The sequence below is a fragment of the Mytilus californianus genome, unplaced genomic scaffold, assembly GCF_021869535.1.
Source record: "Mytilus californianus isolate M0D057914Y unplaced genomic scaffold, xbMytCali1.0.p SCAF_8, whole genome shotgun sequence".
In the NCBI taxonomy this organism is placed as follows: domain Eukaryota; kingdom Metazoa; phylum Mollusca; class Bivalvia; order Mytilida; family Mytilidae; genus Mytilus; species Mytilus californianus.
The window spans coordinates 11,550,352-11,570,106 of NW_026262734.1; the positions used below are offsets into that span (position 1 = coordinate 11,550,352).

Sequence of the window (19,755 nt, forward strand, 5' to 3'; positions counted from 1 at the left end):
TTGTCAGTGTTATTTCATTTGTAAAACAAATTCGTATTAAACAACGAGTAGTACAAACACATGTCCAATAAGAAGGATTGAAATTTTCTATTAAAATCTCATTCTTCAGGGTTTTTCTGTCTCTTGGACATCTTCATTCGGAAATGTATTTAGCGGTTATATTCCAGAAAAATTTCTTCGTGATTTTTTCTAATTAGACTTTCTAAAAAGGCGGAAAGTCCAAACATAAGTTCATGTAAACGTAACCAAATACTTGTGTAGGATTATTTAATTAAACTTCGCTATCTTCACAACGTAGTTATTTTCAATTTGGAATACAAGAGATAACTAGAAATAACAAAAAACAATCGACCTGCAGTTTTGATTTGCATTTTAAAATAACTAATTATTTTGTAAAAATAGCGGACAATTAACCAGTACTTATATAACCTAATACTATCGGAGTTCCAATAGATAACGAAATCCGAGAGGTGATACGTTCACCTGTTGTAATCTCACGAAATGAAAATAAACCCGATGGCGGTGTTTTATTTCCTTCTTGTGACCATTCTACCCGCGGTTGTTGTACCATTACCAAACACAAACCTACTGAAGGAAACATTGTCTACGGTAGATAGGGCATTGACATTTTTTAGTTCAGATTATAGTAGTATCAATGTGGACGGATTATTTGGACTAAGAATCGGACAGGGTGAGTGTCAATATTTATCATAGTCATAATATTAATAAGCCAATCTATAGATGAACGTATTGCATTAATATAACATCAATGAATTAGTATACCCCACATTTTTATTCATATTTAAATGTCAACAGAAAAAAAAAGAAAAGAAAAGAAAGGGTGTTATCAATTATAAATGTATGAATTCCAAGCGTTATATGTAGGCAATAGAGAAATGCAAGTTTTGTTTATTTATTTTACGTTTTAAACAATTTACACAGTGACACATACGTGGTATTTGGGTCCTTTTGATGATATCCTATACAGTTTGGATATGCCACGTTAAAAACAAGGAAAATGATATCTTAAATTTGAGACTCTATATTTATTTGCCGACTACCTATTCTTGATAAAAGGGTGTTTCTGTGTAAATGATCTAAAATAAATATTGCAGTCAAACTATTCAAATGGCAATAACTGTAACTTTATAGAGGCAACATATTTAGAAAGTTGTGGTTATCATTCTCAATAGTAACCAGTGAAACAAGACGTTTTGGTAAACCATTAAAATTCATATTGTGTCTATTGATAATAACAGAAATCGCCTACGGATACGATTAAGATAGGAAAATAATTAGTTTTAAGCTAATGCTGATGAATGTCAATTACAGAATTAAAGTTTCAGTTTGAGAGTAAGCCCATAACAAAAACCAGAATTAATCCTCGTAGACATGCAAAGACTTTTTGATGTACGATATACATGACATTCGTATATAGCATCTATTTTCTATCGGTTCTTAAACAGAAATTACACTGAATGCCCTGTGTAATAATGTTATATTTTAACTGAAATACTTTCAATTCTTGTTTAAATACTAAACCAGATTTTGTGAGAACCAGATGTTTATTTATTGATTTGGTAATTGAAACACAATTCCAAAAAAACGTGTTCATCAATGCAGAAATCAGATATATTTTAACAGATATCAGTTACTTAAATAGTTAAAATAGACTATAATAAGGCTACTGTTAATATAAACGGCCAAATGTTGAATTGAAGCTTAGAACAGCGTTGTCGACTCTTTTTTTTTGTTCGTTGTTGTTGAACATGCATTGCATGCGACATGAAAGTTTTAAAATTTCCCCTTTCTTCTCAAAACTAACTGTTGCAGAAAAAAGGCCTTCAAATTATATTCCATTATCTTTTTCTTTGTTTAATCTTTTTTTTATTGACAAACCACATTGAAATAAGGAAAATACATGCATGGCTCCGTGTTGAAGGCCGTACTTTGACCTATAATTATTAACTTTTTATACATTGTGACTTGGATGGAGAGTTGTCCCATTGGCACTCATACCACATCTTCTTATTTATATGGATAATTAAAAAAATTAATAAGGAAAACAAAAGAAAAATCAGTGAGCAGATATTTGAGAAATAGGGAATGTCTTGAACTTCATTCATATATAATCCAGCTGGCAACGTTATAATACCTCTCTACACATTTTAATGTGTAAAAAAATGGGATTAATATTTGTTAGTCTACACTCACATAAACTGAACATATAGCATTAAAATCCTGTCACATGCCGTAAAAGAGAAGATTAAGAATGACAATAATTTTTCGAATGGCTTAAGGTTGTGTATTAAGAAAAAACTTTATAATAACTATGTCTTCAATCATACTTGTACAACATCTATGTTCAAAACACGACATGTTACTAGGCACACGTCTCACGTCCATTACAAGACAAAACATAATTAGTTATTGTGTGTAATTTGATAATGTAAACATTACCATGTCTTGACAATTCATTTGAAAAAACCCAATACATGTAATACATACAACAACGATACTTGATAAAGAAGATATTCTAAACAATCATTGGTCATTTTTTACCCCACCTACGGGCATTATGTTTTTTCGGTCTGTGCGTCCGTTCGTCCGTCCGTCCGTTCGTTCGTCCGTCTGTCCCGCTTCAGGTTAAAGTTTTTGGTCAAGGTAGTTTTTGATGAAATTGAAGTCCTATCAACTTGAAACTTAGTACACATGTTCCTTATGATATGGTTTTTCTAATTTTAATGCCAAATTAGAGTTTTGACCCCAATTTCACGGTCCACTGAACATAGAAAATAATGGTGCGAGTGGGGCATCCGTGTACTATGGACACATTTTTGTTTGTCTTTTTTGTCTTTCGGCCATTGACATAGATCTGCCGGGATCTTCATTTGCTCTACCCGATACCCAAATTATTTAAGTGTCGATATTGCTGGTCTACATAATGCTTCTCGAAACCTGTTTCCACATATGTTTTACTGAAAAAGGGATATTTTTGTGTTTTTTAACAAGATTAGTAGTGTCTTGCGGCTTTACTGATAAGGATTGATTTTTATGTTTAAAGTCCTTCTGGTCATAGCCTTACCAATACCTACTTCACATAAACTAAGCAATATCATTATCCATGAAATTGAGGTCAAAGGTTCGATGAACCCTATGGACGATCATATACACGTTTCGATCATTCTGTATGCCGAAAACAGTTGACATGTTACTTTATAGTATTTGAGAAACAAGCATCACGAACACAATGTTGATCACAGAACCATAAAAACTGAGGTCAAGGTATTAAGGATCATTAAGATAAACTCTGAAAGAGACTCATACCTTGCAATGATTCCATATACCAAATATCACAAAACCTGAACACAAGTGACGTGATAACAACCATGAACATGATGTCAAGAGCAAAAGATATATATCAGGCGATATAAATGTGATGTAAAATAATTTCTTTCAATATAAATCTGTAAAATAAAATAAAATTTATATATATTTACAAGTGTGGACACAGATGAATGTGGATAGTATGTTTGGATGTTTGACAGTGTTTTATATGACAAAAGGAGTTCTATGTTTTTCCTACATGTTGTTATTTACTGTATGGCATGATGACAACCAACCTGAGCATGAGGAGTGTTGTTTATTTAATATTTAGATTTTATGTTCAAGACGGGCATGGAAGAGACACTAATTGCATTAATTACCAAATGATTATGATAGAATATTTTCCACATCTTTGATTTTGGATACATTTTGTAGCTAGGAGAGCAACACATAATAGGTTCATTTTTTCATGTGATTTTTTTTTAAATGGGAGACGATATCTGAGAACATGATATCAGGAGGCTGTAATTCAGTGGTTGTCGTTTGTCTATGTGTTACATAATATTTGTTTTTCGTTTATTTTGTGTACATAAATAACATAAATGACTATGTGTTATGGGCTTTGCTCATTGTTGAAGGCTGTACGGTGACCCGTAGTTGTTAATTTCTGTGTCATTTTGGTCTGTTGTGGAGAATTGTCTCATTGGCAATCATACCACATCTTTTTTATATGTATTTGCTCAATATTTGTATGGTTCTATTTATATTACTTTGTGGTGGATTTTAAGTATCATTAGTAAAATATTTTGTTAAAATGTCGAAATTGTTTCTCAGATTAGAAGACATTTATTGGTTTTTAGTAATGACAATGCCTGACATGATGCTTGGGGCTAGAAGAGCTAGAAAGTAAACTTCTGTGTTGTTTTTTATCAATTCTTTGATAACATATCCTCCAAAGCTGGCAGAAGCAAAAAAAAGTTTTGACCAATATGAAAATGATATCAACAAAAAAACCTTTGTGAGCATGCTTCAAAGACTCATAACTGCTCCAAAAGTAATCTGATAGAATTTCAAGCATGTCAAGTGGGTATTATGAAAATCTACTTAATATGTCTAAATATCAAAAAAGTTATAGTATTCAATATGAAAAAGGTATTGCAAAATTATTCTCTTTTCAATTTTTTTTGTTATATGGATACAAATATAAATGATACCAATACAGTATTTGTTGTGGTATGAAAGTGTAGTAATTAATATTTACTGTAACAATGTTAATTCACACAAATTAAGAAATAAACAAATGAATAGAAAATGTTGAACATGTACAATGAAATATAGTTTTAGAAATCAATTAGGCCAGATAGGCCTTATAAATTTTGCCCTTTTTTTTTTAACATACTGAATGACCATTTACACTCAGGACCGAGTCATCAGTAGGCAGTACAGATGTATTAAAACAACCTAGCATCATATTGCTAGTAGCGAGTGTAGCATTGTCGGGTAAATTTGTTCTTTTTTTTAAATTTGGTTAATGGACAAAAAATGTTAGGTTCAAATCATAATAAAATGCTTTTATCTCCTTATTACTTACATTGTACATAGAATGGATACTACCCTGACAAATCCTTGTACATGAGAGTTGTCTGTCAAATCTTTATTTCACAAAGAATGAATTGCATAACAATGAACTGAGCTCAAAGCAAAGCACTTTAATAATACACTTAGACAAAGAGCTCAATCCAGTGATATACTTTGTACTACAGGTCCTTCATGAACATCCTATCCACCAAAACCATATCTCACAAACATGCCATACTACATGGTTGGATCAGAGGTCCTGAAAAGACATGAATTTTATTATCGTATTTTAATTATATATACACAGGTTAAAAGTTATATACTCCAATGGCAGTCTTTCCTGCTAAAATGTCATGTGTAGAATGTGATATACCATTTTTGGGTCTATATGGATACTGTTCTTTATATTTATTAGGTCATTTTGACACAGCAAAATAAATAGAAAATGTTAACTTTGATCTGAAAATTGAGTTCTTTTTTGCAAAATAAACCCACTAAAACTAAACTTCGAATGCAAAAGACCCCTAAATGGCTAACAAATATTGCTATAAAGAATAGTCCATGATGATTCTTGTTATTAAGGAGTTCATGAAATGTACACCGATTCTGTCAGTTGAATGGACTAGAATGAGATAAGTTATATAAACATAAAGGTTTTTTCAACAGTTGTGGTGTAAATTAAATCAGTTTTATTTTATGGTTGACATATTTAAGTATATATGTAGATCATTGGCTTTTCAACACATTGATATTTTACAATATCGATTGTCTATTTATTGTTATGTTGTTGGTATTTTTCACCTTCCTAAAACAGTTTTAACGCAACATACACACAAGCTTGATAGATCTTGATAGGGTGTCCTCACATATTTTGATGTTGCTGAAAAATTTTGGTCGACATATGTATCCTCTTCTCATCATTTTTCGTGCTATTAAGAATGCATACTGTCGTCACAATTTCCATTGAAAAGGCAAGCATAGTACAAATTCATATGACGTACGAAAACATATGATCTGACCATATACATGTACATGTATGTATAGGTTATCAGCTTTTCTACACATATTAGCCAGTAAGCCGCAATGAACCTATTATGGCGAGTGAGCGCAGGTAATGAGCTAAAATGAATCAAATTGTGTCCTCAGTGGGGGATATTTTAAGGGATCTATATGAAGAAAACCTGATCATCTGTTTATCGTTCTATTACTGGCTTTTTCACCTCCCTAACTTGGCCTGAGACAGTTTTTACAGACGAAAGGAAGCTTCATAACTACTCCTCACACACATGTATAGATTATCGGCTTTTCTACATGTCATGAATATCGTAAAATGTTAGCCAGTGAGCAGGCCCGCACTGAACCTTTTTAGCGAGTGAGCCCAGCTAATGAGCTAAAATGAATCAAATTGTGTACTCAGTCACAGTTGGTGACATTTTAAGGTATCTACACAAAGAAAACCTGCTTATATAAATCTCAGTGGCGGATCCACAACTTTTCATAAAAGGGGGGTGGCCGCTGACTGACCTAAGGGTTGCCCACTCCCGTCATGCTTCCCCAGTGGCGGATCCGGGGGAGGGTTCCGAGTGCTGGAACCCCACTTTTTTTGGACGATCAATGCATTTGAATGGGGACACATAGTTGGAACACAACCCCCACACCCATTGTCCTGAGTTGGGAACCCCCCTTTTATAAAATGGCTGGATCCGCCCCTGCTTCCCTATAAAATCAACCAAATTTTCCCCACACCCTGGATCCGTCCATGTAACTGTTTATCGTTCTGCGTAATACTGGCTTTTTTCACCTCCCTTACTTGGCCCTAGACAGTTGCTTATCTCAATATCTGTTTATCGTTCTGTCACTGGCTTTTTTTTGGCTAGAGACTCCATGTGTACAAACCTGACGTCAAACTCGTGTACTATAAAAGAAGAGACAAATGATTTCACATTAAATCCTGTAACATTACATCTAAAGATAATTATAATCCAAAGTAAATTATATTACGATGTCAATGGACTAAATTCCCGCGCAAATGTCATCACTGGGATAGACCAAAACGAATTTTAGGTTTATGTTTGCCTCAACCAAATGTTATGAAACTTATACACAGTGCTTATTACCCCAAAACACAGATCAAGTTTGAATTTTGGTGGCGTCACTGTAACCGTTCTAGAGTTATGCCCCTTTATAAATGGAATAATTGGAAAATTTTTAGTTTCCGTTCTCTAACTTAAGTTTGCTTCAACCAAATGTTATGAAACTTATACACAATGCTTATTACCACAAAACACAGATCAAGTTTGAATTTTGGTAGCGTCACTCTAACCGTTCTAGAGTTATACCCCTTTATAAATGGAAAAATTGCAAAATTTTTATTTTCTTGTAAATATCAAGTAATTTATATTAAAATTGGAGTTATCTTCCTTTGTCCATGATTATAGTTGAATCAACTACAATCAATGCTTTATACAATGCAATGTTTAATTTTGACTTCCACTGATAAAACACAGATCAAGTTGAATTTGGGTAGTGTCACTTTAACCATTATTGAGGTATGCCCTTTATAAATCAAAAGATTGCAAAATTTTTAGTTTCCATTCTATTACTTTAGTTTGCCCCAACCAAACATTATGAAACCTATACACAATATTCATTACCACAAAACTAAGATCAAGTACAAATTTTTTGTTTCCGTTTTCTAACTTTAGTTTGCCTCAACCAAATGTTATGAAACTTATACACAGTGCTTATTACCACAAAACACAGATCAAGTTTGAATTTGGTGGCGTCACTTTAACCGTTCTAGAGTTATGCCCCTTTATAAATGGAAAAATTGCAAAATTTTTAGTTTCCGTTCTCTTACTTAAGTTTGCCTCAACCAAATGTTATGAAACTTATACACAATGCTTATCACCACAAAACACAGATCAAGTTTGAATTTTGGTGGCGTCACTGTAACCGTTCTAGAGTTATGCCCCTTTATAAATGGAATAATTGGAAAATTTTTAGTTTCCGTTCTCTAACTTAAGATTGCCTCAACCAAATGTTTTGAAACTTATACACAGTGCTTATTACCACAAAACACAGATCAAGTTTGAATTTCGGTGGAGTCACTTTAACCGTTCTAGAGTTATACCCCTTTATAAATGGAAAAATTGCAAAATTTTTATTTTCTTGTAAATATCAAGTGATTTATATTAAAATTGGAGTTATCTTCCTTTGTCCATGATTATAGTTGAATCAACTACAATCAATGCTTTATACAATGCAATGTTTAATTTTGACTTCCACTGATAAAACACAGATCAAGTTGAATTTGGGTAGTGTCACTTTAACCATTATTGAGGTATGCCCTTTATAAATCGAAAGATTGCAAAATTTTTAGTTTCCATTCTGTTACTTTAGTTTGCCCCAACCAAACATTATGAAACCTATACACATTATTCATTACCACAAAACTAAGATCAAGTACAAATTTTTTGTTTCTGTTTTCTAACTTTAGTTTGCCTCAACCAACTGTTGTGAAACTTATACACAATGCTTATTACTACATAGTACAGATTAAGTACGAAATAAGGTGGCGACACTTTTACCATTCTTGAGTTATGTCCCTTTATAAACATAAAAATTGCTGAATATTTTAGTTTGTTTCAACTTAATGTTATAAAACTTATACACAACTGTTCTAGAGTTATGCATGTTTACAAATAGAAAAATTGCTGAATTTTTAGTTTCTGTTCTCTACTTAAGTTAGCCTAAACCAAATGTTATGAGACTTACACACAATGCTTATTACCACAAAACTAAGATCAAGTTCAAATTTGGGTAGTGTCACTTTTACCGTTCTTCAGTTATGTCCCTTTATAACTATATGATATGCAAGCGGGGGCATCATCTGTGTCCACATGTGGACACTATCCACATTTATTTAAAAAGTGGGGCGAGTTGGTAAAGAAGAGTGGGGCGATTTTTTTAAAAGTGGGGCGAGTTGGTGAAAAAGTGGGGCGATTAGGTGTGGGGCGATTTGCCAGTGGGGCGATTTGTCCTGCTTCCATATTGATATAGGTGAAATATGTAGATTCAGAATTGTGTACACCGAAATAAGATCAGAAATAAAGCCCTATGTAAGGTGAAAACAATAACACAACTGTATAAAATCATTGTTTATTAAATTTGATTGCATAAGAACCATGAAGTTAAAATTTATAACGATTACGTTTATCCTGTCAACCCCTTTTCTTCATTGCATCAAGGCTTCCGTTGCTTTAATCGAGCAGCAATTCAACCAATCGGGGAATGTTAAGTTGGGACATACCTCTATTTTTGGAAGCGTGATCTTTACATCGAGGCTTGCGTTGCTTTACACCGAGGCCACAGTAGTTCGACCAATCGGGGAATGTTTATTTGGGGCATGTGACCTATTGAACTGCAGGTTTTATAATATTTTAATCGAAATTGTAGAAAAATGAAATGTTGTTAGTACATACAAAACAGAAAATGATGAATACTTTTAGTAAAAGATAATTTGGATCCGGGTTCTGTGTATTCACATCATTTGTACAACTCTCCTTACTGATGCCATTTTTTGGAATTTCTGTGACCTAAATGGTTCGCGAAAATTAATATTTTATTATATAGTATATTAAAAAGATATGGACTATCGAGGTCTTTAATATTTCTTAAAATTTTGATATATGAAACAGCATCCCTGTCAGATGTCATATCGTTCTGCTACATTCATAGTAGCAGACAGAAACTGATGGTTAAATTAGATGTTTTAAAATTGACTTGTTTCAATTTCGCATTTCGCAAATTAAAGAAATAATGGAATTCATCTAACGGTGTTAAAATCTATAATAAATAAGGTATAAAGGCATTTAAAAAACACCAATGAAGGAAATTATATTGCATCATAATTATTTCAATAATTTGGCGTTACAAGAATGATAATTGTTGTTTGAAGTGTTATATCAATAAACCGTTGAAAGGTCGTTTTATGTTCTGACCCTGTATAGTTATATGAATAATGTGATTATTCGATTGAAATATATTTGGCCTACATCTATTGTTTAATTAAATTTCATTTTATATAATCTTTGACATGAAACTGTTTATAAACGCACGAGTATTAAGGCTTCACATTACAAAAAAAAAACAATAATACTAATGAACGCTTTTAACTTTTATCAAAACTGCACGCATTTACGACTCTACACTTAAATAAAAAATACTGAAAATATTGCGTTAATTTTTCTGGTTAATGTTTTATTTTTGTGTGTTTAATTTGACACTTTCACCTGAGGCACCAACATTTAACTACAGCCACCACAGTTTCACTAGTGGGAACTGATTACCCTTGTTTCACCTCATTTTTTGTGGCTTTATGTTACGAATTTTTTTTTTTTGTGGCTTCATGTTACGAAATCTTTATTTTTTTTTGTGTAATGTTTTACATGTTTTAGGACTAATTGTGGTTTTGTAATCCCTCTTCCCCTTTGTCCATGATATTATCTGCTGTTCGGGGAACAATGATTTCTAATGGCCTCCTTGGTATCTCCTTCTGTTTTACAGGACAATTGATAGAGGCTGCAAATGTATGTGCCAAAAAGAAAAATTGTGCAGGTTATCTGCAACTTTTGAAATCTTTGACAAGCAAACTCGACGAAACATGCGAGAAAGCATTACCGTATATAGAACAGAGTGATCCTGATTATTACAAAAGATTTGAGCAAACAATTTCAAAACCATATATTCTACCATATACACCAACCAAATTTGATTCTTCTGTGTTGTCCAGTATACGAACCGGAACAAACTCAAGCTATGTGGAGGAAGAAGGAGACGCATGTTATGCAAGAATTATGGGAACTTTTGAGGAACCAAAAACAGGCTTGTAAGATACCAGATAATCTTTCTAACTTTCGAAATTAAACAAACCAATTTCATATTAACAACACATGCATGCTATATGATGCATACCAATATCCATACAGTGATATATAATACTAAACCCGTGTAAGCCTTTCTCTTTTAAGTCTTTGTTAATCTCAAAGCTAATAACATACTTCTATCTATAGAATGTAAGTATTGCTAAACGAGTTAACGGTTTTCAACATACTTTTACCCCAAATCTGCATATTAAACTACAATCTGCTTGCATGTTTCATTACATAACTATATACATTGTACTATAATGTTGGCTTTTTTTAATTAGAAAATACAAGACAATTGCATAAATTGAGACGAAAAGGACTGTAATAACTAACAGACATTACGACCTCGAGTAATATATCTGACTTATTTTTTGTGCGGGAAACAGTTAGACTACTCAGATACATAACTCTTGTTCAATGGAAGCAAGCACTTATTTATCCGAGCCCATTTTATTTAATGTACAATGCTTTTCAGTTATTTCGGACATTACTTCATATGATTTCAAAGGATGGACTCGGTTTCTCTACAAACTAATTTTTTTCTGAAAGCCGTTGTGATTAAATCATACCTTGTATGGACTCTATTCACGTTCAATTACCTATTATGTTAAAAAGAAACTCTGACATTTAAACAGTCTTTCTTTTTGGTCAAAATGTGTTTTATAGTTACCGATGCAGCATTGATTCCTTGGATTTATTAGAATCATGTATAATCCGTAAATACGACATTTCCAAGTAATTACCCAATATGCCAATATGACACACAAAAAAAAAATGAAAGGCTATACTACAGTTCAATTATCTAAAACAATAGTCATATTATAATTTTGTTTTTGGCATTTTTTTTTACTATAACAACCCTATGATATAACATTATGCCAAATCTATAATCAGCCATTTAAATTGAACTCATTGCAGTATTGATAAGTTTCAAAATCATTTATTTTGATGGTACTCTTTGACTTGCAGAAAAACGACCCGCTGTAACATCACCAATTCATGTTATAATATGATGACGTCACAAGGTACATCCAAATATGCTATCACACATCAGCTGTTATTCTTTATGGTGATAGAACATGTAAGTATATTATAATTATATTTAATTAAACTCATCATTGATACCAGGATTGAAATGTTGTATGTGCGCCAGACGCGCGTTTCGTCTACAAAAGACTCATCAGTGACGCTCGAATAAAAAAAAAGTTAAAAAGGCCAAATAAAGTACGATGTTGAAGATATATGTTATCTGGTATATATATTGCCTAGTATTTGAGTAAACGCCAGCAAAGTACGGTAACACGTCACCAATCTGTCAAACTTTCTTGTATTTTATCTGCTAATAACTGTCCAAGTGTTGAAACTGAATATTGAATAGCTTGTTTAAAAAAATCATCATGATTGTAATAGTGATATCAATTTCTTTTTCACAAGTAAAATATTCACCTTTCAAGTTACTGTATAACAAACTCAAGATAGATCCCAGGTTAAATTTGTGTACGCCAGATACTCGTTTCGTTTACAAAAGACTCATCAGTGACGCTCGAATAAAAAAAAAGTTTAAAAGGCCAGATAAAATACGACGTTGAAGAAATTTGTCCGCACTAGATATGCCTATATATAACTGAAAGGAAACCGTGTGAAGAAAGGACAAAATATATACAACAGAAGTTTACCGTTATTCAAATATAAATCTATTAAGAAGGTGCTAAATACCTCCACAAGTTGTGGTATTAACTACCAAGTAGTTACTAGGTAGTTATGTATGTTTAAAGTTCAGCTGAGCACTTGCGCGTAGTGGGTCCTTTTTATAATACTAAAATTGTAATCCTCTGGAGCACATATGACTGCTCTCTTCAGGCCATATGGGTTTCATGCTTTCTGTCATTTTATGGTATTGGATTTTAAATTTTTCAGTGTACCTATTGATGGTAATGCCAGTAACAATTATTCTGCACTTTGTCAATCCAGTAACACATATTGTGCGCTCGGAAATTACGACGTACATTTTTTACCATATAATTGATAGATTGTTGTTTATTACGTAGAAAGCACGATCAGGCGGAATTAATCAATGGTATGGAAGATTAAACTTTGCAGTCCTTATTCAGAGATTCAAAGCAAAGAAAAATGTTCAAGTCTAAAAGTTCGAATAAGTAGTGTTTACCAGATTGAAATGAGTTTCCTCAGACAGTCATGTATCATGTGTTTGTTTGTAGGTAGGTTGTACCGAACAGGTAGAAACATTTATTCATGGAAATAAATTACGTGACATACAAAAAGGATTCTGCCAGAAAATATACAAAGAAGCCGATAACTTGGTGGTAAATGGAAAGGTGAAATCTTCTCATAGAGATTTGTTCCTAGAACAAAGTAAGTTATTATAAATGTTTCCTCAAGCTTTACCATTAATCTTCCAAGAGCTGGACGCTATGATTCTTCGAAAAAAACTCATCATACCAGGATTAAAATTGTGTACGCCAGACGCGCATTTCGTCTACAAATGACTCATTGGTGACGCTCGAATCAAAAAGTTAAGAGGCCAAAAAAATACGAAGTTGACTGAAAGCATTGAAGTTTGATGTCAGTCCTGTTTATTATTTTCCTAACAAAACCGTTTAAGATTTCACAAATTAAAATTAGAATACTAACTGGTACACCTAGAGCTTTTTTATATCCCTGAAGTAATTAATACACTTCCAGTTTTATTTACTTACAAAAATAGTTTTAGAGAAGATGAATACTTATTTTGTGGAACTAAGATGTAACTAAAAGTTGAAAATTATAATGCTGGCCGAAACGCTATAGCAGTCTTACAAACCGACTATTATTGCCATTGAACTGTTGAACGATAATAATTTTTTTTTCAATATTTGGACCCCCTAATTATATATGTATATATATATATATATAAACACAATGAGACTGCATACAAAGAAATCTTGGAAGTAAAACAGTGTATATTAATTTCTAGTAAGATTATTGGCCTTTTATAGAATGACAGATAAAAACAAAGATTCTCTTCATTCAGGTGTATTATGCGGGTCCCTGGGATTCGAAGATTTCTTTAGATCTGATTGGATAAAAATGACCTTGACATGGCCAGACAAAAAAGATGGTTGTATGAAATCAACATGGACACAGCTACTTGAAGTGAAAGGTGAAGATCTAGTTAAATCTCTGCTTACTAATCCTAAAGCACAACATCTTGCTGGAAACGTGGGCAAATCAATTGAACATAAGTTTGAGGAGGAATTAAAAAAACTAAGGTAAGGACTCCAGCACTTTTAGATAATTTCTTAGAAAATCTGTATTGTTTCCAATGTTCTACAGAACACTTGAAAATAAAAAAAAAACATTTTGTTTATGTAACACATTGTTTTTATTCTTACAAAATGCTGAGAACACACATAGAAAATGTTATATTCGTGTATATATGTTGTGTACTAGTTATCATTTTTCAAAAAAAATTGTATTTTAACTGTGTACAAATTGTAATTCGTCCAAAAAGTGCTTGTACAAATTGCATTTTTTTTACCAAATTTGACTAAAACTCACTTATAACTTGTATAACAATTTACAATATGGATTTCGCTAAAAAAAGCATTGATACACACTGTAGCATTTCTATTTGATGACAGTAAACCTCGTTCCCAAAATACAAAAAAAATAGTTCTATATCATTTGTTTGTGCATGTGAGAGAAACATGGAATCGGGTATTGCACAAAATCTTTTGCTTTTTACATTAAACAAGGCATCATTTGAATATTGAACAATTTTGAATTCTGGATAATTGATAAGAAATGTATGATGAATACTAACCCAACTTTAGCGCATGGCTAAGGTTCAAGTTACTTTCACTGATATTTAAGTATGAACTAACTAACCCCCTTAGCCGTGTATGCATGGAATTAGAATTAGTTATAGTGAACACATGATTATGCTTTCATGTATTATTCTATGCTAGTTTCAGAAGTTCTTGGACTTTATCCTGCTGATCAACAATGCTGGCCATGTTTACACTATATCATCAAATGAGTAAACGACCAAAAAAATGTTCAAAAACACCACGGATATATATCTTTGGCAACTTATTAAAACACTTGACCCCAAAATAATGAACAGTCCAAAAGTGTTCAAGAAGAGTTGAATGCAAACATGTTTCCCTCAAGGCAACTAAAATGTATTACTCTTAAAAATATATAAAATGCCATCTTTTCTATCATGTCAAATTATCATATATCCTTTGTACAAGTTATAAGGGAATTTTAGTCAAATTTTGTACAAATTATAATTTAAAACAAAAGCATAAAATCTGAAAAAATTGAAAAATTGAAAAACAGCAGAAATTTTACAGGAGGTTTAAAATTTCACAAGAGTAGGTGAAAACAAAACTTATTTTGGACACAACATAAAAACAGTCTACCATTTGACAAATTTTCCAATGTTAAGGAACTGAACATTTGAAATCATTAAAATCAATGTGGGCATTGCCTATATATGAAACTGTTCTGTGTTATCGTTTAAAAGTACATGGCAAATGACTGAGGGCTGGGCAAAATCATATCAAAGGAAATCAGATGTACTTCGTACCAAAAATGTTTGCCTTACTATTGGTGGTTCCACTTAAAGTGACAAAATACAAGCTTTAATAAGTTAACTATGGAAAGTTCAAGGAGCATGAATGAGGGGAAGAGCCAAATAATCTCCATTGAAATGAGATGTGCCAATCCTAATATAACTCCTAATAAACATTGACTCTCCAGTAGTGGTTCCCCTGAAACTGACCTTATCACATAGTTTAACAATTGTTGACCCCTTCGATGTCACCGTTGCTGGAAACAGAATGCTTATTGTTGCCTCCCAAACTGTGTCAATGCCAGACAATATTGTCAAAATGAAAAGGAATTTATTTTTGTAAATGAAACAAATAAATGTGAAAAAAAATCTTTAAATGTATGTTATGAAAAACTGGTGTTATCACAAGTCATACTTCAAACTTGTAAAGTAATTGCTCAGGAACATCAAATTTGAAAATTGTCAAAATCAACATGGAAGTTTTTTCAAAGAACTATAGGAACCAAAAATTTGTAAAAGTAAACACAAAAGCATATTCTGACCCATATCTGAAGTATAAGGAGAAGTGTGTAAGCATTAAGCATAGGCATTCAAACAACAACATTATGATCACATCGAGGTCAAAATAAGTCTTGACTAGTTGATAATAAATTTAAAGGAGACAACAATTATCTGACAGTAGTAATAAATAGACAAAACACAACAATAACCATTAAACTAAACACGGAATGATTTTTTTTCTTCAGAATGACGCAGTTGTACCACATACTGCCACATAACAATGTAGCTCTTGGATAACTTACATAATAGTTGAAAAAAAGTATGTGTTTCTTAATTACAAGAACTGCAAACTATTGTAGATATGTACCATATACTTTTTTTAATAAAAAATGCTACTTAATATTCAACTTTGTATAATTTCAGTGGTTCTAAAACAATGAGGAAACTTCTGAGGGAAAAGGCCATGAAAGGTAATAGATTTACGTATCTTTGCACACAAACAATTATTTGATCATCAACCAGTATACTATTGTGATAGCCTTTTAATCCTTGGCAGGCTGTTTTTTTTTGCCCAAGTATGAAAACATTATGAATGCTTTTCACAAGTTAAAATCCTGTCAAAAATAATATTGAATACTTATCCTAATCCAACCTGCTTTGTGGTACAAAACGGAAGGGAAGTTGAACATATATCATATATATAGTAATGAAACTGAAAATAATGTTCCACTTATTTGTATGATGCACCGTTGCTATAACTTCAAATGCCATTGTTTACCTTTTCAGATGACTGCATGGCCCATGCCTCAGGATTGGCTTTTGGAACATTCGGCAGTTATGTACGCTATTTAGTACTACAGTTATAAATCAATAAAACCACTATCGATTACATTAAAGATGAAAATAATGCTATTTTTTCCGTCAGACAATTCGTTTTCATTGTAATAATTTAAAACTGATTACATATCATGCAATTTCATACTGAGGTTTAGATCAAGCATCTTGTTTGTAAATGTATATGTGATATAATATGTAGAAGATATTAAATCAAATCTGTCGGAAGACAAACAAAAACAAAAGTTAAAATAAGAAAGCCCATTCACAAACAAAAATAAAGGCATCGTCGGTGCTGTGATCGAGGCAATCTGACTTCAACATCCACAATGTAAACTGTTACATAAAATGATTTCTTTACAAGTTTTATTTGAAACAACAGCTGTTGGAAGACCTCTTTTCAAGTACACTTACGTTAAAATGTATCTTACTCAATAGATCTTGTTCCAGCAGAATTTTGTTATTTAAATGAAGCATTATCAACCGTTAAGTACACTTTTGTAGATAGTAGTCTCATCTACATTCATACCACATACATATTACTTGTTCTTAGGTTCCACCTCCATTGGGCAAATTTTACCCTTAAGCTATACTTTTGGTCATAAAGCTCCTCGTGCTGAAGGTATTTTTATATTCTTGTAGCTTTTAAATGTTTTGTTTGAGCGTTACTGGTGAATGTAAATCAAGAAAAGCACTTTGGACGCACCAAATTTATAAAGCGTTATTTTCATTTCGATTTAGAAATACCAAATGTTCTTTTTTTCGATAACTGAGATTGAATGATTACCCTTAAATGATATTTTTAGCTAGTCGAACATTTTTCAAACTTGTTACATGATATATACGCCTGTAAAACATTTCAAGACAACAATCAAATCTTGGAATAAATTATTTTGGCCCAAAAGGTATTTTTGTGTTTTAACAAAAGGATTGTAACATCAGTAGTATGAACCTTAAAGAAGACGATACCATGTCTGAATGCAATTGATTGAGGAAACATGCATACTAGAGCATAACTAATCATTCCTTTTCATTGAAGCCAAAGAAACTTTGACGACAATTTTCCTTGTACATTGAGTGTTGTAATATTTCATTAAACAGGGAGTGGCTGTAAAATTTGACCAAATATAAGATCATTCCTTGCAAAGAAGCCAAGAAAAGTTTGACGAAAATTTTCATTGGACAATGAGTGTATACGGGTTTGTTTTGTTCACGCATCGTTGTCAATATAATGAAATTTGATGCGACTGTCATACAAGTGAGAGGTTTAGCTAGCTATAAAACCAGGTTCAATCCACCATTTTCTACATAAGAAAATGCCTGTACCAAGTCAGGAATATGACAGTTGTTATCCATTCGTTTGATGTGTTGAGCTTTTGATTTTTTCCATTTGATTAGGGACTTTCCTTTTTGAGTTTTCCTCGGAGTTCAGTACTATTTTTGTGATTTTACTTTTTTCAAACCATCGGCTAATAGGAAGTGGCTGCACGATCGATGTAAAAACTGATCACGCTTCTTCGTAACATTATCAGGCTGCAGATCATACCCTTTCATAGAAGCAAAGAAAAATTTGCAACAGTTGTTCACACAAGGTCTCACAGACGGAGTTGAGCGGTTACTAGACATGATTTCGTCGTTGACGACGCTGGTAAAGTTCACCACTTCCAGCTCTCAAAATTCTACGAAAACAGTGTATGTCTTTTGAGGTACTTCTGGCAATCAAAGTGATTAAATCACTAATAAAAAGATTGAAAGAGTTGTGTGCATAACTTTAAATCCTATTCATTCTTCCATTGACAGATGTATGATGGTAGACATAATAAAACTTGCATTACCGCATTAAGTTTAAAAGAAATAATAATTTGTTCATCAGTCGATAAAATGAGCTTAATGTGTGCAAATGTCAGAGGGTTACTTGATTTTAAGTTGACAGCTTTTAAAACTGAAGAAATTACCAAACAAAGATTCATCTAAGAAAGATTAATCATTGTAGTTTCACATATATAACATTTGACCACTAGATAAAAATCTGTGTCTCCATAAACTTACTTGTAAATGGTTGCTTTTTTTGGTATTTTTATGTTCAAAGGTATATTTTTTTAACTCCTCTTAGCCTTTGGATTGTTTGTTTTTTTTTATAAAAAGAGTAATGAAGGGTTGCAGATTGAAGGCCTTTTTCGTGTCCATAATCTTACTGTAAAGTCTTTATACTGTTTCCCAAAGTTGAATAATTTCTCAATATCGATGCAATGTTTTCTGTTGTTTTAACTTTTTATTTCTATGCCCCCGCGACAAAAAGGTCGAGGTGCATATATTAACTTACCCCTGTCCGTCCGTTCGTCAGTCCGGCTATCTCCTCCAACAGTTTTTGAGCTACAGTTTTGATATTTTGTAGATTGTTTTACACATAATGGAATTGTGTATGTCGACAGGATTTTGATTTTTTTTTTAAATATTCCCCAAATGCTATGTATTTTGACTTTTTTTGGTACTAGCTGCATAAGGAGATCATGGTTTGTCCGATTATCTCATCCTTCAGTTTTTGAGCTACAGCTTTAATATTTTGTAGGTTGTTTTTACACATAATGAAAGTGTGCATGTCCGCAAGATTTTTATTCTTTTTTTAAATATTCTCAAAATGACAGGTATTTGGACTTAGTCATTTATTATTACTAGCTTAACAAAGAGATCATGGTTTGTCCGGCTATCTCCTCCTACAGTTTTTGAGCTACAAATTTAATATTTTGTAGGTTGCTTTTACACATAATAGAGGTGTACATGTCCACAGAATTTTGATTTTTTTTCAAATATTCTCAAAATGCCAGGCATTTCGTTGTTGTATTAAAAGTCAGAAAGGAGAGGGGGGTGTAGATATTTACAAAACCGGTAGTCGGACTTCATTTCCTACTCACTTGCTATATAATTGAAAACATGGTTGGTACTACTACAGTTGTGTGTCCCTTATGCAATAAAAGAATTCCCCATATGCAGGCTCTATAATTCATC

At 32.4% G+C, this 19,755-nt stretch overlaps 1 protein-coding gene across 1 annotated transcript; it reads left to right on the forward strand.

Moving 5' to 3' along the window:
- The first annotated feature begins 428 nt into the window (after positions 1-428).
- Positions 429-16,811, forward strand: LOC127712084 (UPF0764 protein C16orf89 homolog). Its single transcript, XM_052218289.1, has 7 exons — positions 429-691; positions 10,474-10,795; positions 11,805-11,916; positions 13,055-13,208; positions 13,867-14,104; positions 16,339-16,385; positions 16,702-16,811. Exons 1-7 carry the CDS (start codon positions 502-504, stop codon positions 16,779-16,781), a joined length of 1,143 nt encoding a protein of 380 aa, XP_052074249.1. The 5' UTR covers positions 429-501; the 3' UTR covers positions 16,782-16,811.
- Positions 16,812-19,755: the final 2,944 nt, after the last annotated feature.